Raw genomic sequence first — 26,815 nt, 5'->3', positions numbered from 1 at the left:
TTGAGCAAGACTCCGTCTCGTTGCGCGTTTTATTTTTCCGCTGCGTACTCGTCTTTTGGGAAATTATCTCGTCACACTAAACTTCATGATCTATGTCCCTTTTATTTGGATTGTGAGCCCAAGGCTTGTAACTCGTGTTGAACCGTAATTTCATTTTGAACTTGCTGCTTAAAATTGCTCTTTGTGGTACAATGGCGAAATACTAGATTGTGAACGGTATGTGTATATGCATGATCTTGGGCATATGGTGGAGCACATACCGGGACTACCGGATTTAGCCTCATTTTGGGTGAATGTCGTGTTGGTCGTCACGATTTAGATGTGGGTTAACACGTGGCACGCCGAAGCGCGAGCGCGTGTTAGCTCTCCTCTTAATTATAACGACCGGCGACTCGTCTAAAATGGTGTTAAATTGGGCGGTTCTCACACTAATAATATATTTCTTTTCAACCAAATATAACTGACCAATAATGGCAGCATGATGCATGGAGCATGGTCCATCATAAATTTGAGTACAAAAGACGTGTATTTGTGATGTAGTAGCTAGCACTTGGTATGACATGTGCACAAGCTAAGCTAGCTGTATATATGCTGAATGGCTGATCGGCCATCCTGCATGCATTGCGTAAACTGGATATTATGCATGCATGCCAAATTGTCAATGCCTACATGCATTGTTTGCAGTACTATTGCATGCCATTATTATATATACATTTGCATTACAATGTAGTAAGAGCTAAGAAATACTGCTAGCTAGCTAGGGTTGTGATTATTGTTCCTTGCATGCATGCTGATGAGTCACACACACACACACGCATACTACTAGTAGTAGTCCCTATAGACGTAGGGGCAGAAGAGGACAAGGTTGTCTATCCATCCGCCGTTTGAGCCGATGTGATTTGAGGCAGCATCCCAGGGAAGAAGAAAGCAACGCAACCAGGTCGGATCGGACATGCATGTGCACAAGGCCAAATGGTAGTGGTTGCTGGAATCCACCACAAGCTAATTAAGGGACCCCTGTCCGCTGATCCCGGGCACAGACAAGCATACTCCAGTCCACCGATGCATGCATTGCGCATGGAGTATAAACCTCCATGCTAACTAAGCTAGCTGCTTAACCAGTTTAACCTTCTGCATGCAGCATCAAATTAACCTTCTGCTTTGTTTTTAATCCTCCTCCTCCTCCTCTTTGTGTGATATACATTGTAGATTTTGTTGCGCTAGCTTGATCCCTTTCTGTTGCTGATGGACTGTTTAACTAGTTTCACTTTACATATACAGATATACTAATGTTTTCTTCAGAAAAGGATCGGAGTAACAGGCTAGTAATATATCCTATTCGTGGGAGTCAAAGTCAAACACTGCAGGTATTTGCAGAGTCTAACAATAGTAAATACTAGTACTATGCAACTACCACAGTTTTGACCAAGCAACTTCCGATTCTGAACTCCGAAACAGATCGAGCAGGAGAAAAAAAAGGGATCAAAGAAATCCATCAGACCACTGGTGGGCTCTGTCAGGAAACTGCATATATGTTTAAAACAAGCAAGTTGATTTGTTTAGGAAGATTGTCCTAGCGACAGAGGTAGCAGCTTTAATTTGACCAGGGAAACGGGGAGATGCGACTAATGGCCTTGCTCTCTGCCGTTCAGGGTCTTGGAAACAAAAAACTGAATTGATTGCCCCCGCACAGCACCATAGTTGTTTTCAAAACTACTCTTGAGGGAACACTGTTTAGATGGAATTGCTGCTTCCATTTTATTTTGATTTATTCCTTGCTAGCTACCACCTTTTTTGTTCTTGGTTTATCGGCCAAATTATTATGTTTTTTTAACAAAACAAAGATTGTGGTTTTCAATTTGAATGAAAAATATTTGCTTGAACTTCTTGTTTCACATTTATTTTTTTACCACGCAGTCATTTCATTTTCCCTTTTTTATTTTTGTTGTTGTACTCTGGGCTTAAATATAAATTGAAGCGTGCATTCCGGCACTTTGGTCAATAAACTCCAAGCATGGCCAGGTTTTGATCTGCGCTATGCCAATCAAACCATCCTCCGCTGGCATCAACATCTGGAGAGGCGAAAAATGAAAAGAACTTTCTGTTATGTTATAAAATGAACTGGTAATAAATATCTTTGCAGTGTGACAGTGTGTGATGTATATTAATTAATATGCCATTACTCGAATGCCATGAAGACAATTGGCACCAATCACAAGTAGTATAATTAACCCTTTATATTTAGTAAAATAATTAAAGCCTTGATGGGCACCAGCTATATATCCAACAGATGCATAGCAAGGGAACAAAATGGCTGGAGATTGTTTACTCGCGCCATCTTCCTCCCTTCATTGTTTTATTTCCCATGATGGAATCTGACAGCCTTTTAGCATCTCACCAACACTCCCGATCATCACTCATATAAGGGCGATGCTGATACATCACAAGGATAAACAAATGGAGATACAGCCTTGCAAATTTCTGATGACAGGAACCGCGTAAACCCCGAAGCTCGTGGTATCATCTATTTGTCCCTTTTTTTCCTCTATGCATGCATGCAGCTAATCAAATTGTCTGGTTCCACAAACAGAACTAAGGCGCAGTTTGAACCAAGAACTTCACAGGAATCTCACTGTGAAATTGCTCTGCTGTGCCATGTTTTCAGCAGCCGAGAGGTGGGAGGAGAAGACATCACATAGGATGCCCATGCCCTGGCTAGCAGGTTAATAATGTGACCCAATTGGTGGCTGCTGATAAACATAAAACTAATCAGCTGTATGTGGGGAAAGAAAGAAGATTAGGGTGGTGGATCCAATCTGTCACCTTTTGCGGTGGCAACATGTATATATATAACTTCTTTTATTTTCTTGGATCAGCGAGCGAGGCTGAGTCAGGTCAGTCGTCCACCACAAGTGCTGCTGCCTGCTGCAGCACACCACAGCACTGGAACCCACTCCCTGTCGTCTCATCCTCCCATGTGCCTCCCACCCAACACATTGCACTCCAGTCTTGCAGACCACCTGTCTCTCTCTCATATCATCTCCCTAATCATGCAGTGCTGGCAGTAAGATCTCTTCCTCCAATCCTCCTCTGTCAATCATCATATACATATTCTCCAAAAGTTACAGTGTATCCTTCACATACACCATGAACATACATGTAAATAACTGAAGTACTTTGTTGTCTAAATGTAGCATAAAGTCAACATGCTGTTTCTTTTTTACCTCAACTCTCAGATACTGTTGTTAGATAACTCTCAAATAAGTGTGGATAGAAAATTAACTAAACTACGTAAGACCAGTTCCAGTGCACAGTTTTATGGTACAGTTATCAAGATTGGGAACTAGGTAACTGTGCCGACTGAGCTTCATGGGATAAAACCCCTCTCCCATTCTATAAAACTCTCTTCTTCTCTCTCCTTGCCATATCAGCAAAATTGATGATGTGGCGTATAATTTCATGCTATGATCTATATGAAACTTCCATTAGGACTGGCCTAAGTACTCCTGGTGAGAAGATCCAATAGCTTCTGCACACAGAGAGAGAAGCTCTGATCCTCGCCTCTCTTACTTGCTGGACAAATGCAACAGGATTGTGGCAGTGGCCTCGTAGCTTAATTTCAAGAATTATATATATCCAATAGTTATATATGTAACCTTTTCTTCAAGAATTACAAAATCAAAGAAAAAATTTCTTACTCATCAACTTTAGTTCACAGGCATTTTCGCTGACAGAGACAGTCTCATCAACAACATGGTAGCTTGCAGCAGAGACCCAGCTAGCAATGCAATGTCGTTAGCTGGCTCAGTCGAGCTTCCACGCGTAGAGGTACAAGCAGAAGCCGGTGGTGGCCACCGTCGCGTCGAGCAGCCCCGACGCCATCCCCGCCGGCGCCGACGCGCTGGACAGCACGATCGGGCGGAAGATGAAGAGCGCCGGCCGCGTGCCGGCGCTGAAGAGCCAGTCGTGCACGTCCCAGTAGACCTCCACCTTGGCCCGGCTGAAGGTGACGGACTGGTTGCCCCGGAACTTCCACTGCAGGTGCTTCACCTGCACCGCCTCCTCGCCGTCGATGGCGATGGTCATCTCCATGTCGGCGTCCCCGCCCTCGCCGCCGCCGCCGCACTCGATGGCGATGTCGTGCACGTCGCCCTGGTCGTGGAACCGCGCCTTGGCCGCGAACCGCCGCCGGCCGAACACGTGCTCCCGCCGCGCCACGGGCACGGCCTCGGCCTCCGCGGGCGCGCACGCCGCGCGCCGGAGCGCGTCCCGGCGCATGTCGCCCTGGACCAGGACCACCTCGCCCGCGGCCTCCAGGGCGACGTAGTACCCGCCCCGGGGCTCCGGGATCCCGGCCCCGAACCGCGCGCGGCGGAGGTCCCAGAGCACGCGCACCGTGGCTGGGGCCGTGGACGCGCCGCCGCCGAGCTCGACGCGGCGCGACCCGGCGCGCCGCCAGAACTGCCACGGCCGGAGCTCGATCCTGCACTCCGCGGCGGCGCCGTCGGCCCCCGAGATGGCGACGGCGAAGGCGTGCGAGAGGAGGTCCCGGGACCAGGACACGGTGACGACCCGCGAGTGGCCGGCTATCTTGGCGCGGTAGACGGAGGCGGTGACGGCCTTGCCGGGCTTGTGGCCGTTGGCCGGGACGTCGTCGACGGCGGCGAGGTCGCAGGACGACGGCGCCGCTTGCTGCTCGCCGCTCCGGTGCATGTAGGCCGACACGTGGTCCTGCATGGCTACAGCCGCGGCCGCGACATGTAGTGTTGTCCTCGCCAGAGAGAGGGGGGAGTCGAGGCCGGGAAGAAAAGGAAAGGGAGAGAGAGAGAGAGAGAGAGGACGGCGCAGGGAGAAGAAGAGAAGGTTATATAGTAGTAGGCTCTTGCCGCTTGCAGAGAGGGGAGGAAGGGGAAGGAGGTTGTTGCGAGAGAGAAGGAACATGCATGATCGCAGGGTGGGTGGGTGATGAACTGACGATCATGGATCATCACTATTCTATTCAGCTCGGCTGGATACAGGCAAAATGCTGCATAATTGCATTGGATTCATGTGTTGTTCGATGATGGGCCTGTTTGTTGAATGCATGCATTTGTATATATATGAATATATATACCATCATCACCACCACATATATAATTATACATATATATAGGTACCATCAGTCAGCATGGCGATTTTGGATTTGATTTTGTTCTGTTTCTCTTGTTCGTGTCCATTTCAGTTCATTGCTCCTCGATTTGCGATGGTATCCACGGGTCTTAATCGTCGCTGTTGTGCGAAAATGAAAGGAGAGCAAGGCATGCAATGCAAGGGGAGTGCTTGTTGTTTTCTTGTGCATCTGGGCATGTATCCTTCTTAATTGGTTTGATGTGCATGCATCGGACCCACGACAGAGGCTTTGTTTGTGGGGCGCATACCGTCATCGTTGAACACCTTCATAAGCTGCAATCTCGCTTCTATAGGAGAGTCACCACAGTGCAAAAGTAATGAAGTAGTAACAATTTTGAGCAAGGCAACCTAGCTACATGTAATCTTTTGTTAGTATTGTAAGTCTTGCAACTCACCTGCTGGTTGTTCAGTTTAAGATCCCCAAACAAAACCAGTTGTAGTGGTCAACAAGTCCCCACATCCCTCCCTTTCCTCCTTATATGGAGGGGATTGATCCCAAGATATGGAGACAGCATAGCATTGGAGGGTGGCCCAGCTTGTCACTCCCACTGTAACACAGATCCAAATTCTGTGTGCACCATTCCTAACCCAACCAGCTGGGTTACAGAGCCTCAGGTTTCAAGTACACAGATTCAGATGCACCACTGAAAAGAAGTGCACAAAGACACACGAAGCTGGGGCAGCCAGGCATACGCATGTGAGATCTGGAGCATGCATGTGTTGAAGAAATGGTTGTTTATCATCCACTGGCCACTCCAGATCTGCTACCTCATCACTGGGACTCTGGGAGTGGAGAGTTCCTCCGCAGCTTCAGCAGCCTCCACGCCACACATGCAATTAACAAATATATACATCTATCTGTATATGTGTGCGCGCTCAGACAATCATAGAAATGAGTGAACCAAGCATAAGTATGTGCACACATATGGTACAGCTCTAAGAACTTGGGGAACCATGTGATCCAGAAAATAATTGCACTTTATGTTTGTCATTACAAGTATGGAACAGCTCAAACACTCGTGTATGTCCTTGGCAGGTCAAAATACAAAAGAAAAAACAAAAGAACAAAAAAGGGAGGCACTCCTTATGAGCAATTCAGGCACACAGCGGCATAGTGGTGTCTGCATATTTCTTTGGTGAGCAGAAACTTCATCTTGCCTTCAAAAACCTCCACACAGTTTGGTTACTATTTAGTGCTTGGTCATCGAAAGACCTACAGACAAGCACTTCCAGCTTCTCCATTATATCAAAAAGAACAATGAAAAAGACTACCTTTTGCACAACAGAGAGATCCAATTTTGCACAACAACAATTGCAAACAACTCCTTGGCGTGAGTATGCATAAATCTACCAACACTCAGAGAAGGTGCACCAGAAACAGTTTAGCTAAAGTTTGTCGCCTCTGATTTTCTCATCCATCTTCAAGCGGCACCTAGTTAAGGTCTCTTCGCGATCCTTTGCAGGTAAACTTTTCAACATGTCCTCTATATCTGCCTTATGCTTCCTTTGCAGCGCACTGAGCTCCTTTTCCTGCTGAGCCAATAAGTTTATTAACCTCTCAGTGATATCTGCTACCAGATGCTGACCACAATTGTACTCTCGCTCGTCATCTGAAGAGCGAGGGCTGCTACCGACAGATGCTCCTCTAGAAATGCGGCCGACCACAGATGAGTTGGACAAGTCTACAGATGACGATATTTGTTCAAAGATACCTTCCACAGGGTGGATGGAAGAGCCAAAGGATTGGTCCTCCTTATCTTTTGCAATCACAATATCATCCAAATCATTCCTCTTTGGTATTCCATTGGCAATATTATCACCGATTTGAGGCTCCACAACCATTGAATGAGATATTTCACCATCTCTCCTGGGTGAGTCTGACCAGTACTTCCTTCCAGAAGGAAGCTGTTCTTGAACAAAGCCATTGTGTGAGGCATCAAGCTCGTTACGTAATTCAGAAATTCCCTCATCACCTTCTGAACTATGGGTCTCAGAATGAGCACCTTCATCCCCTTGGTTGTCAACTGACTCCTCTACTGCCCAATCAGGAATATGCGCACGTATCTCAGCATCTATCATTTCTGCAATTGCTGTTACATCTTGGTCTGTTAGATCCAGCTGCACGACCATCTCGGTTGCAACACTGATTGAAGTGTCAGCTTCAATATCAAACGGGAAGTGGATGTTTTGGGCATGACCTGCATTGGGAGGAAAAATGGATAGAGGAGAAGTGCCGGATTAACATTACAATGATAACTCAAAACAAGATTTGATCATAAAAACCTGTTGAATCAGCAATACGCAGCTTCAAAAATATTGTATTCAAATCCTTCCGTTGACTCTCAACTGTGATACTTCGACCAATTGCAGCATGTGGATCCATGGTGTCATGTGCATAGTTGTCGGTAGGATGTGAATCTGGCATACTACCTGCATTTCACGATAAGGCATAAGGAGAGAAGCCTCAAACCAGTGAATCATTAAATTGTTGTCACATTTGTCAGACCATTACACTACTTCATGACCATACGTCTATACCTGTGTGATCATGGCGTCCCACAGATGCTGCTGCTCTGTCATATCTGTAGCTTGTGCTAGGGTTTGGACTGCCAGCAGTATCTGCCATTTTTATTCTATGATTATATTAGAACCAGAAAAAAGTTTACTGAAACCTGCATCTGTAACATGAGATATCGCAAATTCAGTCACATACCTGATGCATTAATATTTGGATGCAGTGGATAGAATATTTTTTCATCACTAACATCTAAGAGAAAAGGATCCATTAATAGTTCTTTTGCTGAGAGTCTTTCAGGGGCTTTGGCGATGCACTTCTCTATAAATAATTTCACTTCAGGATCATCAATCTTAGTCAACGAACTAGGCTTTTCACCCTGTCATACCACATCAAGAGATTATGAAAGTGAAAAGGTATAATGTCACCTGACTGTACTATGACAATAATAGTTAAGCATATATTTCCTAGGATGCACAGGACATGAATAGTGATATAGATCTGTTTAATAGAGCGGACTATAATCTAATCCAGTATATGCATACTCTAGTTGTGTTCAATTCACTCAACAAAAAGAAGGGTGGCAAAGAAAAGCTATTCCTCCAAAGCATGAAATTGCTGGCTAACAAACTAGTTTGTGTTTTGCATTAAAAAAAGTCATGAACTCTTTCAGAATGACGGCATCCACAAGTATGACGCCATATGTAGTTTGACAGCAGGTTGAGCACGTAAAACAACATAGTAGTAGTACACAAGACCACCACAGAGCTAGATGCTGCGGCCAGGCACTACCCATCAATCCGTTGTAACATTTCAAGCGATAGTGGTTAAGATATAATTTCTATGAACAGTAATAATAAAGCACAGACATATAAAATAGTACACAGCCACCACAGGTGTTATCCATTACGACAGTTCAAGTAAATCATGCTAGCGGTTACTAATGTAATATGTATGCACTGCTGTGCTTCCAGCACAGTACTCACTGATGAATAAGAATAACCACGTTTGCTCACTTAAAAACTGCAAAGAATATTCAAGTTTCATTCAAACCACATTGAGTATGCTGACAAGCAATGAACAAACACTCCAGCAACTAAAATAAGAAACCCTCCATTGGAGCCTACAAGATCTTTCCATCTTAAGAACATCAAAATTGTTCTTTGCATAGATGTATGAGTCACATTTTTAGAACTTTTATCTTGATTCTACACTTTGAATACTTTCGGTAGATGCAAGATTCCTAGTCTGACAAATTGCATTAGAAAAATGTAATTTGTTTGTAAAAAATAATGTATGGTTCTCAGTTAACTGTAATGATAGGAGATAACCCATTATAGCATAAAGCATCATTTAAATTTTTTCCCTAACCATAAAACGTGCATAGAGTCTCATAAAGACAAACTGATTAGATAGCCAAAAAAATATACAGAGGATAAGTAAACTAACATCAGAAACTTTCTTATATATCTGCGCCGCATTAGAACATTCACAATATGGGTATTCAAATGTAACAAGCTCCAGTAAACACATCCCAAATGCATAAATATCTACAAGTTCATTATATTCCTCGTCATAGAGTTCCGGTGCCATGAATTCCGGTGTACCTATGAAGAATAGAGGTCACATGAGACTAAATGCCTGATGAAAAAATTAGAATATTTTAATCAAATGAACTCCTTACCAATAATACTATGAGCTGAACGTGCATTATACAGGATAGTTGCTAAACCAAGGTCTCCAATCTTTACCTCACCCTGGTTTCCATTTACAAATATATTATCGCATTTTAAGTCTCTATGGATTACTGGTGGGTCGTGGCTGTGCAGGTAGACAAGACCACTCAAGATTTGCCTTGACCATTTCTTTAAAGCTCTAATGTCTACCTTCTTGTGCTTTATGCGGTACCTGAAAAAAAGAATAAGATAGATATAAGGCTCAGCAAGAGAGAGGTGCATTTTGAGAGACCTAGCATGCATATAGTTTTTGTTTGGTTCATATCAATGTTGAGTGCTTGTAGTATTGGTGCAAAGATGACATATTATCATGCATCAGGGGGCAGGATACTGGGTGACAACAACAATGTCAACCTAGATGGTTTCAGCTACTTAATGTAGGATGCGCATACAAATGGTAATAAAAAAGGCACGTACTGGCGCAACGTCCCTGATGTGAAGACCTCTGTGATGAAATTTATATTGTTGTTTTTTCTATCAAGCCATGAATTGTAGAACTTTATTATGTTTTTATGCTTGAGAGTCTTCAGCAACCGCACTTCTGATCTCAACCTCTCCAAATCATCATTGTTTCGAAGTAAATCACCCACTTTGATCTGGTTCCAAGCAACTTCTAGCCCTTCAAGTTGATCAAAAGCCTTGTATCTATGCCAATAAAATATAGATCAAGGATCCCAAGTGCATAGAATTAGTGCAGATAACACTATCAGTTGGCAATACAAATTATCATTCTGTCATATCTCCACAGGATTAAAAACACACTAATACAGGTACCTTAAAGTAGAATTTACTTTGCTTTTTCATCACGATTAACAAAAAGAATTTTTCAAGTGAAATGCATGCACACACAACCTTGATGCTACCATAAATAAAAAAAATAATGGAATTGATCTTTTTACAATGTAAGGAAAACAATTCTATTAGCAGCATCTAAAAAATAGTACTCCATGACCAATGCATCAAATGCATAAGATTAATGTGGCACAAACATTGTTAATTCCAAGTAGCCAAGTAATTTTAATGGTTACCATGAAAACTTACATATCAAACATATATGTATCCTGCATATAATAAGGGAAAAAGAACTATAAGTGTACAGTAGAATGACACATGTATTCTTACAAACATATGAAATGTTAATGTAAATGACAGTAACGCACAGCAAGATAGCCTTTCTCCTATTTCACGAGACCAAAAAAGAAAAAAAAACTGCTAAGTAATCAGGCCAGTCGTGTATGTGAGTCTCAAATCACTGCCTGGAAGTGACATAGCAAAATGTCAACTTAATGAACCTAGGACAGCAGGTACAAAATTAAATGGGGAACTGCAAGAAAGACAATGCACCAAGCAAATCACAGAAGAGCAATGCCAGTCGCGTCTTTAAATGAAAGGTCAGAATTTGCACACAAAGGCAACATATGACAGACAGACAGACAGACAAACAGAGTATCCTACGCCCCAAGCGGCCACACATAGAGGCATCTGGGCTGCAACTCGGGGCGATGAGCGCATCAGAAAGCATTGAACGATCCAAATGGCGCGGGCCATCGGTGAGCAAAGAGCCGAGAGCCTAAAAGAGGGATCTTTAATCGATAGCTCGAAGTCAAACAACCCCCCGGACGGACTCCAAATCGGAATCAGACGTTAAAGTCCTGTGGAATGAAAATGAAAGGATACACCGTCTTGAAGGCGCCCTTGCCAAGAACCTCCATGTACTGCAAGAGGGCGGAATGCGTCAGCGCGGTGGCGGGCCGAGGGATCAGACATCAGAGGCGGAATCGAGCAGAGGCGGGGAGGGGAAGGGAGACAAGCGTGGTCGGGGGAGGCATTACCCGCCCGTAGCGGCCGGTGGGGTCGACCTCGGCGAACTCCGGTTCCGTCTCCGGCTCCGGCGGCGTGGGCGGCATCGCGGCGGCGAGGGGGGCGGGCGGCGGTTTGGGAGGGAGCTTGCCGTTTTGGGGCGTCGCGGTTAGGCGCTTAATTGGGATCACAGGGGGCTCGCGGTCGGCTCCCTTTCCGGCCGGAAAGCAACCTTTCTGAGTTGTGAGTTGTGACCCGACCCGACTCAGACCCAGCCCAGACGAGAAGAAGACACTGTCTGTGATTGAGCGAAGGAGACGAAGGTCAGAGTCACAGGCTCCGTACTCACGTCACACACCGGTCTCTTCTTAAAAGAACTTCTCTTCTTGTCTTTTTTTTTTTCTTTAGACAACTTCTCTTCTTGTCTGGCAGCGTTTTGGTAGGATGTAGTGAGATCAAATTCCATTGGAAGAAGTCTATTTTACTTCTTTCATCAATTCACTCGTAAAATTAGACTCAATTTATTCCCCCGAATAATCTAGTTGGTCCAATCTATCTCTAATGATATTTCTCATTTTTATTTCTCTATGTACATAATTTTTCATCAAATTTTATGAGTGAGTAGACAACACGAGCCTTATGTTAAAAAATATATTAAAAATTTTTAATAGTTATTTTCGTAGGTTAGAAAGATTTAATATAAAATTGATCGTAGAGATACAATTTTGCATGAAAAGTGCATGAAAAGTATTGATGAAAAATTATGTTTATCTGGCATATGGCATCATATTACAAGTCATGTTGCAAAATTTGAAACTAAAATTCCACTTGTATGTTGAGAAATAAAAAAAAGAAATCTTAATAAGAGGTAGATTGGATCAATTGAAATAGTTGAAAAAATAAATTCAGCCTAGATTTTGTTAGGAGTTAAACGGACAACATGGATTGATGAGGGGAGTAAAATGGATTTTTACAGATCAATACTACTTTTTCTTATTTTCTTATTTTTTCGTAAAAGATAAAAGTGGAACCGTAAAAGGGTCTAAGTAGATTTTCTAACTGGCTATGTATCGGATCAACCGTGTCTATGTGCACGTGATTGCAGTTTTACAGTGAATTAATTATTTGAAGAGATTTCTATTTTGTATATTTTATTATTAAGATAAATTAGGCATACGTGGATTTGACCTAATCAATACGACTAGAGCAGCATGGTCCACACGTAACTTACCTCGTGGTTGAGGATGTTCTTCTTTTCTTTTTCGCCTAACGGTCGAAGAGACTATTTTTTTTCCTTGCCTCTTGTTAGGCAAAGTATATTAAATGCATAAATTTTCAGAATACGCGCTTTGACTTTTTAAGCTGCTACGATTTCTCTAAGCATTGATTGTAGTACTATGATTTATGTAGGTATTTCTTCATTGTCCCTGTGGTGTCCTTTTTGGAATGCATCTCCTTCTCTCTTTTGTGTGATGTTACGCATAAGCAGTGGCCAAGGGCTTTGCACGTTTATACGAGTTTGTAAAATGTTGACTCAAGTTGTACCTCACGTGGAATATTTTGGCCGTCCTTATTTTACAATAAATAAATAACTATAGCTTATTAGGCCCGAGCGTAGCAAAATCATAACATTGAATTCAATATCGATATGCTTTGCCACGTGAAGCCATCTAAAATAGAAAGATTATTACAAATATCCTTGTGATCTATTTATTTGAAGCCGTCAATGTACGCATAAGGACGCTCCATATCATCTTAGATTGAGCTAATATATCTTATTTTTATTGAGATTGACGAAATCATCACATGTACCTCGTAACGACGACATATAGACTATCATCAGAAACGGCATGTAGACTATTATCAGAAGAACGTTGATGTTAATTTTTAAAATAAATCCAGTAACAGGCAAACATCCCTGAAATATATTTTACCACAATAAACCTGACCACGTAAGCTTTGTCAAATTCGCAACGTTCTTGAATATCTAGGCACCGGATATTATAGGGAACCTCAAAGGTGTTCGTGTTTGATCAAGCCAGACAAGTCCCTTCTCAAAGGGGAAAAGAAGCCAGATAAGGCTGACTCCAACAGGCGAGCCATTCGGCTAGGCAAAGGCAAAATAGCTACTGTGGTAATACTATAGCACTAAATATCCGTCTCCAACAGAGTAGGCATAAAAGCAAGGTATTTTGACTAGCAGGGGAGAGGGAAGTTAAAATGCATGCTCTGCCAGGCCAAGCCATCCGCGGCTGGACCAACGGTCAGTTGGGTGGGAGGAGAGAGAAGGTTGTGTGGCAAGGGAGAACTCGCCGGTTCGGGAGGAGAGAGATTTCTTGCCGTTGGCGAGAGCCAACTACCAGTGGAATGCAGTATGCTTTTGCCTATACTGTTGGAGGTCAGAAAAAATAACTACCGTAGCTATTTTCTAACCGGTAGCCAAAACGTGTATTTGCCTACTCCGAATGGCTTCACAGGTACACCCTTTTTCACAGGAACGTGCTGACGTGCCTGTGGTTATCTAAAAAAAAACTAACAGCTGCCATCGATAAAAATGAAAAAAGTTTGAAGCCTACACAACACATGGATCATGCTCTTCTTCTGGCCAGGCCGGCCCCAACACGAGAGAGAGGTGGGGGGGGGGGGGGGGGGGGCGGGGATGGTGGAGCTGTCTCGGCCCATACACCTGTGCCGTGACGTGCGTGGCACGGGTGGTCCTGCGATCGGGCGGCGGGAGGAGGGCACGTTGGCATCCGACGGCCCGGTCGTCCCCGTCGACGGGGAGGGGCCAGGTTGCCTGTCGCGGTTGGTCGGGTTGGCTGGCGGCCATGGTTTGTTGGCACGGCCACGGCAGAGACGGGCGGTGTCCGCGCTCTCCCTGTCGTCCCCAACTTTCCCTTGGGTTTGGTTGCCTCCCTCCTCCTCCGCTCCGCCTTGATCGATCGGATTGCGCTCCTCCGTTCCATCGCAACTGACATTGCCGCGGCGCGCACGACTTCCACCCTGTCCACCGTCCGCCTCACGCATATATACGCGCGCGCCTGCCTGCCTCCCTCCCCCGCACGCCTCGGCCCGCCCACGCGCTCCGCTCCTCGCCCCTTCCACGCCGACGCCGCCGCGGCCGTGCCCACGGCCGGTGGCTGATCGGCCGGAATTCGGCCGGGGGGTGCAGCGCCCGCTTCCCTCGATCGGAAGCCCGGCGCCGCGGGATTCAGCTCCGTCCGGCGGCCAGGCAGCTCGCGGAGGCCAGGTCAGGTTTGGTTTGCTGCCAAAGCTTCCTCCTTTCCGCCCTCTGCTTTGATTTTTGGTTCGATTCGTCGTACTAGCCACTTGTAGTATTATATATCGTTCCGCCGTGCAAACAAAGATCTTTTCTTCTTTTATTTGCTTCATCATTATAAAAACAATAAAGATTTGTTTTTTAAGCGCCGCGGGTAGGTGATTTGGCTGGTCTTTGGATTGGGATTTCAGATGCACGGGGCTTCTGCTACTGGCTACATCTGCAGAAAGAAAGAATAAATATAGATGCGCAGTTTTCTGTTTCGAATTCGGAGCTGCTGTTTTGCGTCCTATAAACAGAAGCCGTTAATTCAGCTGTTCCTACTAGGCCTACTCTGTACTTGTGAGTAATTGTAATTCCATAGAGGAAAATAAGCTGTTTGAATTTGACTGCAAGGAAAACTGAAAATTGTGCAGCTGTTCATTGTACACGCACAAAATCGTATAATGCTACTGTTTGTGAGGCTCACCTATTCTGCTTAATTGTTGGCTTGTTACACGTTAGCTAGGTAAATACACAAAACTTTATTTGGAGTCTTCTGATTCTGACTATGGATTGCCATTGTCTGTGTTTCCTCCAGGCTTCCCTTTTTGATTCCACAAAGCTGCCTCCATTATGATCTCGCCATATGATGCTTAACATTTGTCAGTTTCAACTGTCTTGCTCCTCTAGCTGCATCATTGTACTAGAGCATGGCGAAACTCGCAACTTTCGGCCGTAGGTTCGTATACCTATTCTTGTCTTCCCTTTAGCTATGAACTCCCTGATGGCTATTTTTGCCTACTAATTCATTCTGGCATGTTGATGCTTGCAGTGTCCTTAGGTTTCCAAATGAAAGCATGAGGCTTGTTATGGTAACGATTATTGGAGCGGTCCTTGGCTTTTTCATTGGAATTTCATTCCCATCTGTCAGCATAACAAAGGTATCATGATAGTGATTTCAACGTAACTGCAATATTTCCACTAATTGTAAAGATGTAACCTATGTCTGTTTGAAATCTGCCAGCTTCACTTCCCAGCTAGCTTTGTTTCATACATTGAAGACAAAAACTCTGGGCTGACTACCCAAGCTATACTCAATCATGCTTGGACTTCTGCCAGAAATGCAAGGGGAAACGGTACCGGACCAAGTTCAAACAGTACTTTAAAGGTTTGTTATATTACTTTGTGCTATACTACTTGTGATAGGCCGTTTGAATGGTATCCATTAAACACGACCCTCTCCTTGAATACTTGATAAATGTAAACATGTTAATAAATCATTTACTCTTTCTGCTCACTATTTTGCTCACAAATATCTAATTCATTCTTACTGACTGAGATTTTCCTTTGATGATATTTAGATTTATGTCCCAACAAATCCCAAGGGTGCAGAGAGGCTAGCACCAGGTATCGTTGTGCCAGAGTCTGACTTCCATCTACGCAGGTTATGGGGAGAGCCAAGTGAGGTATTATTTTCTTGTGCACCATACTTGCATCATCTCACCATCTCCTCCAAGTGAATTTGAAGTATTTATAGAGCTGAACATGTCGAGAAGTATTCTGAAAACCTAAATTTTTGTCTCTTTGATGATTCTCTTCCAACATGCTATAAGCATATGATCCTTCTTATGCTTGTTCTTTCTTGTTTCCATTTCCAAATTTTATGTTTTGATGTTTCTTTTGACATGTGCTGCAAGCATATAGATTGCTTAACATCACTATTGTTTGATGGGTTGACAAATAATTCAAACTGAAGAACCTAACTTTTGCACTGTTTCCACGTTATTGCTTGTAATGTTGTATGCTGAAATTTCATTTTGAATATACAGGACCTGCCCTTCAAACCAAAGTACCTTGTTACCTTTACTGTTGGGATAGCACAGAAGGAAAATATAAACAGAGCAGTGAAGAAGGTAATTTTGCCAGTAGTATTAGTGAGCTGAAACAAAATGCTTTTCCCTAGTTTTGATAAAAATTAAGCACTTGATCCTTATATGGCATTTAGTTTAACTCAGCTACCTTATTATTTCGTTGTTGGTTCTGCAGTTCTCTGAGAATTTTGCCATTCTGTTATTCCACTATGATGGTCGGGTGACCGAGTGGGATGAATTTGAGTGGTCAAAGCGAGCTATCCATATAAGTGTCAGGAAACAAACTAAATGGTATGTTTCTGTGCTCTAATGTACTTATTGTATTTCAGTTGCTTTGAAATAGTCGCTTGTTAAAAGTTTGTTTGTCAACTTACACCTCTAGGTGGTATGCCAAGAGATTCCTGCATCCTGATATTGTGTCAGCTTACGAGTACATATTCATCTGGGATGAGGACCTTGGGGTGGAGCATTTTAATGCAGAGGAGTATGCCTTCATTCCCCTTACTTCCTCTCGGTGCTTCTTGCCAGGACTCGCTTACATATCATGATGGTGTTGGATTACAGGTACATCAAGCTTGTTGAGAAGCATAATCTGGAGATCTCTCAACCTGGATTAGAGCCTGATCGGGGATTAACATGGCAGATGACAAAAAGAAGAGGTGACCGTGAGGTTCACAAGTGAGTGTAATTCTGATCTGAAGCAGATACTTGTTTGTTCTTTTGTTGAGGCCTAGTGTTTAATTTTAGCATCATTTGTTGTAGGGATACAGAGGAGAGACCGGGCTGGTGCTCTGACCCTCATCTTCCACCTTGTGCTGCGTATGTCTTCCCAGAATGCTTCCTAGTTCCCATCATACTGTCACCAGATTATCATGCATTACATAGAGAGCTAACTTTAGTATCTTTGATGTACAGGTTTGTTGAGATAATGGCTCCTGTCTTTTCTAGAGATGCATGGAGATGTGTGTGGCATATGATTCAGGTTTGTCTGCTGTACTTTCACTTCTGTCTTCACTCTAAGGCTGTCTCCAGCGATATCCTCCAAATCCCATCTTCTGCATTCTTCATTTACAGAATTCTCTATAAGATTCTCTCCTCTATATCTCATTTCTCTCCAACAACGTTCTCTAAATCTCGTTCTCTATACATTAAACCCTATATTAGAAACGTATTTTGTTCCAAATTTTTGTACGTACGTATTTATCATACCTCAAACGCTATGGACATATTTTATTTTTATTTAATTCAGTGTTTGAAAAGTAAAGAAAAAATAGAGAAGAGGAGAGAGAATCTCTATATATAGAGGAAACCTGTAGCGTTCTCTATTTTAGAGGACCATTTAGAGAACGTTGCTGGAGCAATAGAGAACGAAATCTTCCTCTATATATAGAGTACAGAACGCTTTACAGGCTACCGATGGAGACAGCCTAATCTTCCTTTCGCGTAATTGTTCAATGTTGATTTTGGATGCAGAATGACTTGATTCACGGTTGGGGCCTGGATTTTGCTCTCAGGAAATGTGTGGAGGTATGTTCTGCTTGTGACAAAGTTCTGCCTTCCAGCAACCTGCTATCCTGAATGCACTCACTGAATGAGGTCATTACTCGCAGCCTGCTCATGAAAAGATTGGAGTTGTCGATTCACAGTGGATAGTTCACCAAGTGGTTCCTTCTCTCGGGAACCAGGTAAGGAGAAATACTCTCTGTCTCTACTTTCTTCAGATTGACAGCCGCTATCGCAACTACGGATTTCTTACCTCTTGCCTACCATCATATGTGCAATAACTCACAGGGGCAGTCAGAAAACGGAAAAGCGCCATGGGAAGGGGTAACGCTTATTATCTGACTTGTCACTACTGAATCCCTTATTCCTTTCTACCGAGGAGCGCGGTTGCTACAACCTCGTGGCCATCTTGTTGTTCTTGGGGGTGGGGGGGTCTCACTCCATCTCAATCTGTCGTCCAGGTGAGGGCGCGGTGCAGGAAGGAATGGGGCATGTTCCAGACGAGGATGGCGGAGGCGGAGAAGGCGTATTACAAGATGATGGGTATCACCCCTCCAAACTCCACGCTCGCCTAGCTCTTGATATGATGCTACAGAAACAATGGTGGCGGCGGCGGCGGCGGGTGGGCTGATGATATGCTAGTACCACTTTGATATAGAGAGGTAGAGACGGTGAGTGCGTGTAGCTGCTGATGCGAGGTCCTTCTGTAAGTAAACGTGTGGCGAATTCGTGATGGAATGGGAGCTTGTACACGAGGGATGTTATCTGATCTATACATATATACCAACCGATTGTTCTGCTCATGGAGAGTCCATTTTGCTGATGCTCAAGAATCATCATCCATCTTGCCTCGTGATTCAGATGACTTGGTTCCTTGCTAGGTTAAATGTTGTGCTTGGATCCCTATTGTATTTGTCATTTTAAAATTCCCACTCCCGTCAAACAAAGAGAATTCTAAATCTCTATCTCTAAACTCCCATTTTCTCACACTAATTACGCCCCGACCAAACGCGCCATATGTAATGTTCATTGAAACTATAAAAAGATGAAAAGGTTATCATCTGAGCCGTCCGCTGCAGATCTAACGGCTGGGCTGCCGCATGAGGCTTCCTCACCGATAACGCCGCGCACCGCAGACACACAACACATGCCTCCACCGGGAGCCATGGCGGCGGCGGCGGCGGCGCTGCTGCCCTCCTCCTCGTCGCCGCTGCTCCGCCTCCCACGCCGCTTCCTCTCGCTCACCGCGACTCCCTACCCGCTCTACTACGACCTCATCGTCCACCGCCCCGCCGACCCCAAGCCCCCCAAAGCCTCCTCCGACGCCAGCGCCGACCGTCAGCCGCAGCCAACCCCCGACGAGCAGCCGCTCGATCGCGCCAAGCGCCGGTACCTCCGCAAGCGCCGCAGCCGCCTCCTCCCGGACCCGGACGCCTCCGCCAAGCCCTCCGCGTCCTCCTCGTCGGAGTTCGTGGAGCTCCAGCCGGAGGTGGTGGACTTCCCGCGGCTGCACGCGCGCGAGGAGGCGCTCTACTTCCACGACACCTTCGCCATGCCGTGGGAGAAGGACAAGCACTACCGCATGCTCTACCGCCTCGAGAAGAAGTACTTCCCTCACCAGTCGCTGGACAACGCATTCGTCCCCGCGGACGCCGGGCCGCCCTCCGACGCCGACAGGGGCCTCGTCTTCTTCGATGATGAGAAGAAGGAAGATGACGGAGAGGACCGGGTGGCCAATAAGAAGGAAGGCGACAACGACAAAGGGGAGGTGCTGGAGAGGAAGGTGGAAGACTTCTTCAGGTCTCTGAGGAAGCCCCCCGGCGAAGCCAGCACAAAGGCCAAGAGACCGGCGGCAGCAGGAGCGGAACCGCGGCAGGTGAAGCGCGAGGTGCCAAGGGAGGAGGAGCGCCCGCAGCCGTATCTCGTGACCAGGACGACGGACCTGCCGCCGAGGTGGGACGGGCCGGCTGGGACCGTCGTGCTCATTGACAAGCCCAAAGGTGGTGCCTTTCTCCTCCCCTTTGGTGCATTGCAGTTGCAGGTTCTCATACTCTCACCCTGTTGCATCAACATTCAACAATACTAGTAGGTTGGCGTGTGTAAGATTAATATAGCACTAGTATTTTAGCTATTTTATCTGATGCACAGGTATTTCTTTCATGAAATATGTGCGATTAGTACAACGATCGCATTGCAGTCAGGCAGTGTGGCACTACTGCAACTTGCCTCAAAGATATGGTTTTTTATTCTATTTCCTATCTGGAGAGCTAGTCTTACAATTTCCTATAATGTGAAGACAGGATTAGCTTGGGGCATTGTTTTATTGTACCCTGTTGCCTTCCATCCTAATTTATTTATCTGAACTCATCTTTTTGTTAATCAGGATGGACTTCATTTACTGTTTGTGGAAAGTTGAGGCGCTTAGTGAAGGTGCAAAAGGTGATATCAGGGCTTTCCATAATATCAGAATGTAGTATTAGCTCTTAGCACTAAGTATACATTTGTAATATCTGTGGTGGCAGGTTGGACATGCTGGTACTCTGGACCCCATGGCAACTGGATTGTTGATTGTTTGTGTAGGAAAAGCAACCAAAATAGTCGATAGGTAACGTCCTATATAACCTTTTGGGAAAAAGCTTATTCTTGTGGACACTGGAACGATCTTCTTGTGGTTTATCTTACTTAAAATTTGCTCTAGTATATTAGGTTTTTGGGATAAATAAAGTATGATGGACTCTGGAACTATCAGTTTAGATGCTATCATCCCTCCATCTCCAGCACATTGCTGTAAATTCCGTTTTTGAATGAATTTTCTTATGCTTCTGAAGCTACCAAGGAATGGTTAAAGGTTATAGCGGTGTTTTCCGACTTGGAGAAGCCACATCAACCTGGGATGCAGATTCACCAGTATGTATCCTAGCATCTCTTTGATGATCTGCTGAACATTCTTCTATTCAGGGATCACAAATGGATCTAACTTATTGCATGGAATTTCGGGAAGCGATACCAAATACCAACTTATTAGATTTACATTTAATTATGCTTCTGTTTGATGTTGCTGAAAAATTATATTGAAATATTCTATTGTGAAAAGAGGTTCATCACCTTATCAGCATGTATATAATCTACATAGCATTTAGCTGGTGACTTAACCTCTGCAAGAATTTGTTGATCCTGTCTTTGCAAATGTCAGAAATTACTAACTCTATTTATATGTCAGTAGTTGATTGTGTGCAATCTAAACCTTTTCATGAAATAATATTTAAATCCATTTGTGATTTCCCAAATCTGTTCCGCATGCCTAATTTTTTATATTAACTTTCGTTCAATTTATATTTGTATCTCTACAATTCTGCTTAAATGAAGGTTATGCCTATCATCTTTCTATGATCAGGTTATCCAGAGGGAACCATGGGAACACATCAAAGATGAAGACATTAGAAAGGCAGCAGCATCATTCAAGGGTGAGATATGGCAAGTTCCTCCGATGTTTTCTGCCATTAAGGTACACTATCCTTGTGTCTAAAGCTAATTTTCCCATTTAATATATTTAAGAGAATGTAGCTAAAGTTGTTTATGGGAGTTGCTAACTATCTGTTGTGCATGAATGACAATCTGCTCAGCAGTCTGACACTTTTTAGATAATTGGATACAAACCACTTGGAGTATATTGTTGATTCTATGAAAAATAAAAAAAGATAAATATATAAGGTGCATACAGGTTACAGTTGTCACACTATTTTAGGACTTGTTTATGTACTGTGCTTGCTGAAAATAATAACATAAGGCCATAAGGGTATAGTTGGATTTGGTCGTGATGCAACTTGATATTACTGATCTTCCATGTGCTGTCACACTGCCTGTTACTGGTTTATCAACCATGAAATCACGAGTTCATAAGTTGTGCTGTTTTCTTGTGGTATAACGGGTATCAGGTTGGTGGTGAAAAGATGTATGACAAAGCAAGGAGGGGTGAAACAGTAGAGCTTTCACCAAGACGCATATCGATATACCAGTTTGACATTGAGCGCAGTTTGGAAGACAGGTAATCTTATGTTCCTCTTTTCCTACCTTTGAATTCATAGTGGATAATAAATATCTGGATACTGTTTGTATGATTGCCTGAACTCCTCTTGATGTTTTTTTTCCCGGCATGTCTACAGACAGAATTTGATATTTCGGGTTACTTGCTCAAAAGGGACATATATTCGGTCCCTGTGTGCAGACTTGGGGAAAGCACTTGGAAGGTTTGCTCAATTATTCTTGTATTAGCCTTATTTTCTTTTTCTTTATGTGTGTGGGGTCTGCATAAATGAACATCAGCATGTATGTTGTGCAATGACTGAATAAAAGTGTTAGGATCAAATTCAGGTTTCTATAAAGGTTTGAGTCATTAGGATTGTGCAATTCGCTTTACTTGCTTTCATCCTTTTATGTTACTTATTAATATATGTGCCCGATCAAGTACCTGAAGCTGACTAGTTTCTGATATCTGTTCACCTGAGTTTTAGAATCCAAATGCTTATTCCTTCTTGTTTTTTTAGTGTAGTTTAAGATACACTCTTATCCGTTAATTGTAGATTAACCCCATGCTATTTTTTTCCATTTCATTAGTAACTGTTACTAGCCATCTCCATCTTCTTCATGCTAATATATTTTTATGACTTAATTAAATCTATGAATTTTCCTGCAGCTGTGCTCATTTAACTGCCTTGCGGAGAGAGTCAATAGGTAATTTCCAATGCCGTGCATCTTGGTTACAGTCTACATGGTCCAATAGTTCTAATGAAGTGAAATTTGTTCCCTCTGAAGGTTCTAATAAACACTTACTTTGCAGGTGAATACTCAGTCAATGATGCTTGGAACTTCGATGAGCTTGAAGAACAAATTACCAAGGCATATTTATGAGCACAAATCATGCCTTCTGGAAGATGCCAGTGAGCTGGGTTACATGCAGCTTACAACCATTTCCCATGGCGCCACTAGGAATTAAGTCGACAGTGAAGTGGTACCTTGAGTAGATGTTTGTGTTGAATCCTGAAATGGGTGGGCAGCCGTTCACTCCCAACTCCCAAGGCTGTCAGCGCGGACTGGGTGGAGCTGAAGAAATGCGCACTCGCTCAGTTCATAGGCATAGATTAGGAACGCGAAATTAGTCACGGATACATAAGCTAGCTTGCATTCATCTGAATTGTTGATTTTCTGAACCGAACCCCCAATTCTCAATTGAGGGGGACACCAAAGTCTTATCTCTGAGCTGACTATCCAAGGGATGGAGAGAGAGTCAGTTTTTTCTTTTTGGAAAGTGAAGGAGACAGACAATTTTGTTGGCTTGTTGATGTTTCTTCTCTCAACTTTTCGATGAAAAAGGTTGAGCAATATGTCTTATAAAGAGGACTGAATGATTTGATCGTCAACACTTTCATGAAAAGGTTGTGTAATATGTATTACCGAGATGACTATCTGATTTGATCATGTATACAGCTTGTCAAGGAAAAAAGATGGAAAAAAAAGGAGACTGAGCAGCCTCGCCTGACTTGATTTAATTAGACCACGAATTGTAGTAATCCAAATTAGAGGATACCAGTCTGATGCATTGCCAAGTGTTACAAAATGCAGAAAAATAAAGATGTAGGAGCAGCAAATCAGACTGGCAGAAGGGGACGACGCTCATCTCTGCCGGCCGTCCTGCTCGACGATGCCGGCGTCAACGCAGCGGGGCTGCCCACATCCGCCTACGTCTCGAACTCCTCCTCCACCACCTCCTTGGACACCACCCCCGCGCGCGCACCCTGCACCGGACGACCGCGACCCTCGCCGTCGCTCCGGCGGCAGCCTCATCGAAGAGCGCATCCCGCCTGTAAAGCTCCGCTGCCGCCGTCATCGCAGAGCTCGAGCGTCCGGCGCCACGCAACTGCGTGCAGCGGTGGCGCCTGAAGCATCGCGCAACGGCGCCCCCTTGCCGGCCGTTGTCTCGCCTGCCCATAGAAATTCCAAATCCAGGGTGGTTTATAAAAATTGCTATATCTGTATTTTGCACTGAGACCTCTGATTTGGATCGCAACTATTAATCGCGATCCAAAAGAGCCAATGCCGTCCTCCAGATGGGCGGCGGGCGGCAGATCCTTTCTTCCTCCCGTCTCCTCGGCGATCCGCCGCCGCCCTCTCTCCCTGACTAATTGCCTGCAGCGTGTGCGAGTACGAGACATCTCCACGGTCATATGACCCCCATTCCCCGGCGCGATGCGATGCGCCGAGCTCCATTCAGAGAGCGCCCCGGCGCCGCCCAGGAAGGCAGCGGCCTCGCGAGGACGTCGCTCTGCCAAAGCGGCGGCCTTTGTTCCTCATCACGTCACAAGGAAGAGAGCGAACGGTTGATGCGGACTCGACCTCGCGGTTCAGCCCGCCGGCGCGTCTCGTCGCCATGAGGCTGAGCAGCCTCGCCGTCTGTCCTCATCAGTCAAGTCATCTCCTAGGCAGGCAGATAAGCAGGAGACGACGCTCGCCGCCGCCGACCTTCCTGCGAGCCCATGTCTGCGTTAACTCAGCGGGACTGCGCACGTCCGCCCGCGTCTCGAACGCCTCCATCCAACGTCTCCTCGGACACCCATCCGCGCGCGCGCGACACCCTGCACACTGGACGGTCGCGACCGTCGCACCGGCGGCCTCGTCGATGAGCGCCTCCCGCCGTATGCTTCCAAGCTCCGTTTCCGTCGTCATCGCAGAGCTCGAGCATCCCCATCCCGCGCGACGCAAACGCGTGCGCCGGTGGCGCTCCAGGCCGGGCGGCACAGACCCCTTAGGCGGGCGGGGGCTCCCATCAGAGACCTCACCGGCACCGGCAAGCCGCGCTCGAGCAACTGCAGGAACGTGTAGGTCCGGTCGCCGGGCGCGCAGAACGGTAACCGGCGGCGCTCCGGGCGCCTCCGTAAGCCGCGCGCGACGAGGAATGCCGGACATTGGGCGGACGGTATTTCATTTACCTCTGGACGGTAAATGAAATACCGTCCACCCTTAGGTCTCTCCTGGCCGTTGGATCGGCCTCGTGCGGCCAAGATCGACCTAACCAGTTGCCGGCAGCGAGGCCTCTCCACGGTCCTCGCGCGCCTGACCGCCGCTCCCCTCATCCCCTGCAGGATGCGCGGCGTCGAGCTTCGTCCAGAGAGCGCCCCGGCGCCGCCCAGGAAGGCAGCAGGCTAGCTGGGTACGTCGTGCTCTGCCCCGCTGGGCGCCGGCTGCCTTTGTTCCTCATCACATCACGAGGAAGGAGAGCGAATGATTGGTGCGGTCGTGCGGAGCTCGACCTCGCGATCCAGGCGCCGCGGCGCTGGCTCCTGCGCGAGGCGGGGCAGCGCCAGGGAGCACGCGGGAGCCGAACCGCACGGCCGCGACGGCGTCAAGCCAGAACACGGTCGCCGCGCATCATCCTGCCGGGGGCCCTCGCCGAGGACTGATGAGACCGTTGTACTGAACGCAACGAACCGACCCAGGTCAGGGGGCCATTATCGACGCCCTAGCAACCATGAACCATCACACGCAGAGTAGTGGATCCAACACCGATCACCTCTTCATCTCTCCCTTTTTCCTGTTTTGTGCTGTTTTAGCTTGAATACTGTTTTGTTTGAGCTCACCAAATGGTTGCGGTAACATATCATTTTCATGTTCTGTCGAAAGATCACCATCACCATTGGTTACTTCAGTTTATATATCTAGCATATTCCCCACAAATTTTTCAGTGAGGTGTGCAAACTTCAGTTGCTTCGTTGTCGAAATCAGTACAAAGGCAAGCGGTGGCAACTGCATTTGAGGTTTTCAGGTATCTCTGAAAGGCAAGCTGTGGCACTATGCTAGCTGCCTAGCTGAGGACGTTGTTCTCCGCCCCGGCGACCTTTATTCCTCGGCACGTTCCAGACGCCCCGGCACTGGCTCCTGCATTGTCGCGCGTGCGGCCGCGACACCCTGCACCGGACGCCGCGGCCGTCGCTCCGGCGGCCTTGTCGAAGAGCGCCTCCCCCACTCGTAGTTTCCAAGCTCTTTCGCCGCGGTCGCAGAGCTCTCGCATTCCGGTGGCGCGCCACGCCGGGCGCCGGCATGGATCCGTTAAACGGGGACGGGGGACCGGGCAGAGGCCTCCCATCAGCGGCGACACCGGCGCTCCCCTCACGCGCGGCTGTGGGAACGTGCAGGTCCGGTCGCCGGGAGCGCAGAACGGTAACCGGCGGTGCTCCGGGCGCCTCCGTAAGCCGCGCGCGGCGAGGAATGCCGGACGTTGGGCGGACGGTATTAATACCGTCCACCCCTTGGCCTCTCCTGGTCGTCGGATCGACCTCATGCGGCCAAGATCGACCTGACTGGTTGCCGGCAGGAGTGCTGTCCACCGTCCTCGCGCGCGTGACCGCCGTACCCCCGCGCGAAGCTCTGCGCCGAGAGCGCCCCGGCGCCGCCCGGGAAGGCGGCGGGCTAGCTGAAGGCGTCGTGCTCTGCCTCTGCCCCGGCAGCGGCCTTTGTTCCTCATCGCATTCGCATCACGAGGAAGAAGAGCGAAGGATTGATGCGGAACTAGACCTCGCGGCCCAGGCGCCCCGGCGTGGCTCCTGCCCTGCCCGCTGGCGCGGTTCGCCGCCATGAGCTTGGCTAGCTAGCGCGCGTACGTTGCCCGCGCCTGCGGCCGTCCAGGCCGTCTGTATGCGCGAGGCGAGCAGCGCCGGAGCTGACGCCGAAACACGCGGCTACCACGGCGTCGAGCCGGAACACCCGACGTCATGTCATGTCGTGGAATTGAAAGGACGGAGGGAAGGCGATCGCTTCATCCGTCAATTGCCCAGGCCTGGGAGGATTGGATCCATATCCATCCCCCAGTTGAAGCCGCGGCTTGGTGCCGGAGGCAGCGCACGCGTGTGGCCGACGGCGCTAGCAAGCGCCGGAGCCGGTGCTGAGTGTGCCCTGTCGATGGGTGGAG

General features: G+C 46.4%; 4 protein-coding genes across 7 annotated transcripts; 2 read left to right on the top strand and 2 right to left on the bottom strand.

Annotated features, from left to right (window-relative positions):
* Positions 1-2,816: 2,816 nt before the first annotated feature.
* LOC112887699 lies at positions 2,817-4,813 on the bottom strand. Of its 2 annotated transcripts, XR_003227610.1 has the most exons (2): positions 3,699-4,813; positions 2,817-3,090 (listed from the first exon to the last, which is right to left on the bottom strand). XR_003227610.1 is itself a non-coding variant. In XM_025953955.1 (1 exon), the coding sequence occupies exon 1, from the start codon at positions 4,735-4,737 to the stop codon at positions 3,805-3,807; it is 933 nt and encodes a 310-aa protein (XP_025809740.1). In that variant the 5' UTR covers positions 4,738-4,813; the 3' UTR covers positions 3,610-3,804. The 2 variants fall into 2 exon arrangements, 1 of the variants encoding a protein (XP_025809740.1); XM_025953955.1 differs by lacking the exon at positions 2,817-3,090 and having other exon boundaries at positions 3,610-4,813.
* Positions 4,814-6,113: 1,300 nt separating this feature from the next.
* On the bottom strand, positions 6,114-11,465 carry LOC112887313 (probable serine/threonine-protein kinase WNK2). The gene is made up of 9 exons (XM_025953454.1): positions 11,253-11,465; positions 11,098-11,135; positions 9,838-10,065; positions 9,369-9,592; positions 9,134-9,291; positions 7,883-8,063; positions 7,708-7,788; positions 7,453-7,599; positions 6,114-7,367 (listed from the first exon to the last, which is right to left on the bottom strand). The coding sequence occupies exons 1-9, from the start codon at positions 11,325-11,327 to the stop codon at positions 6,556-6,558; spliced, it is 1,944 nt and encodes a 647-aa protein (XP_025809239.1). The 5' UTR covers positions 11,328-11,465; the 3' UTR covers positions 6,114-6,555.
* Positions 11,466-14,067: 2,602 nt separating this feature from the next.
* LOC112884900 lies at positions 14,068-18,659 on the top strand. 3 transcript variants are annotated; one of them, XM_025950527.1, is made up of 15 exons: positions 14,073-14,470; positions 15,081-15,221; positions 15,315-15,423; positions 15,507-15,650; positions 15,844-15,948; positions 16,312-16,395; positions 16,529-16,644; positions 16,736-16,837; positions 16,918-17,031; positions 17,116-17,172; positions 17,269-17,335; positions 17,827-17,880; positions 17,964-18,038; positions 18,145-18,180; positions 18,318-18,659. In XM_025950527.1, the coding sequence occupies exons 2-15, from the start codon at positions 15,193-15,195 to the stop codon at positions 18,429-18,431; spliced, it is 1,206 nt and encodes a 401-aa protein (XP_025806312.1). In that variant the 5' UTR covers positions 14,073-14,470; positions 15,081-15,192; the 3' UTR covers positions 18,432-18,659. The 3 variants fall into 3 exon arrangements, with proteins under 3 accessions (XP_025806314.1, XP_025806312.1, XP_025806313.1); XM_025950528.1 differs by having other exon boundaries at positions 14,073-14,475; XM_025950529.1 differs by lacking the exons at positions 17,827-17,880; positions 17,964-18,038; positions 18,145-18,180; positions 18,318-18,659 and adding an exon at positions 17,781-17,815 and having other exon boundaries at positions 14,068-14,470; positions 17,269-17,369.
* Positions 18,660-18,936: 277 nt separating this feature from the next.
* LOC112884899 (tRNA pseudouridine synthase B) lies at positions 18,937-23,306 on the top strand. The gene is made up of 9 exons (XM_025950526.1): positions 18,937-19,856; positions 20,240-20,295; positions 20,379-20,461; positions 20,685-20,763; positions 21,251-21,361; positions 21,792-21,901; positions 22,020-22,103; positions 22,550-22,587; positions 22,694-23,306. Exons 1-9 carry the CDS (start codon positions 19,004-19,006, stop codon positions 22,762-22,764), a joined length of 1,485 nt encoding a protein of 494 aa, XP_025806311.1. The 5' UTR covers positions 18,937-19,003; the 3' UTR covers positions 22,765-23,306.
* Positions 23,307-26,815: the final 3,509 nt, after the last annotated feature.

Source organism: Panicum hallii, chromosome 3, assembly GCF_002211085.1.
Source record: "Panicum hallii strain FIL2 chromosome 3, PHallii_v3.1, whole genome shotgun sequence".
NCBI classification, from domain to species: domain Eukaryota; kingdom Viridiplantae; phylum Streptophyta; class Magnoliopsida; order Poales; family Poaceae; genus Panicum; species Panicum hallii.
Note: the sequence above shows the minus strand (reverse complement) of the source record. Positions and strands in the feature narration are given on the sequence as shown.

Excerpts from the sequence above, each read along its gene's own strand:
- LOC112884900 (XM_025950527.1), top strand. The coding sequence starts at position 15,193 with ATGGCGAAACTCGCAACTTTCGGCCGTAG. Across the intron at positions 15,424-15,506 it reads CATCTGTCAGCATAACAAAG|CTTCACTTCCCAGCTAGCTT; the intron begins GTATCATGATAG and ends GAAATCTGCCAG. Across the intron at positions 18,181-18,317 it reads GAAAAGCGCCATGGGAAGGG|GTGAGGGCGCGGTGCAGGAA; the intron begins GTAACGCTTATT and ends TCTGTCGTCCAG.
- LOC112887699 (XM_025953955.1), bottom strand. The coding sequence starts at position 4,737 with ATGCAGGACCACGTGTCGGCCTACATGCACCGGAGCGGCGAGCAGCAA.
- LOC112887313 (XM_025953454.1), bottom strand. The coding sequence starts at position 11,327 with ATGCCGCCCACGCCGCCGGAGCCGGAGACGGAACCGGAGTTCGCCGAG. Across the intron at positions 10,066-11,097 it reads AAGGGCGCCTTCAAGACGGT|ATACAAGGCTTTTGATCAAC; the intron begins GTATCCTTTCAT and ends TTATTGGCATAG. Across the intron at positions 7,789-7,882 it reads TCCAAATATTAATGCATCAG|ATACTGCTGGCAGTCCAAAC; the intron begins GTATGTGACTGA and ends TAAAAATGGCAG.
- LOC112884899 (XM_025950526.1), top strand. The coding sequence starts at position 19,004 with ATGCCTCCACCGGGAGCCATGGCGGCGGCGGCGGCGGCGCTGCTGCCC. Across the intron at positions 20,462-20,684 it reads GCAACCAAAATAGTCGATAG|CTACCAAGGAATGGTTAAAG; the intron begins GTAACGTCCTAT and ends ATGCTTCTGAAG. Across the intron at positions 21,362-21,791 it reads CGATGTTTTCTGCCATTAAG|GTTGGTGGTGAAAAGATGTA; the intron begins GTACACTATCCT and ends AACGGGTATCAG.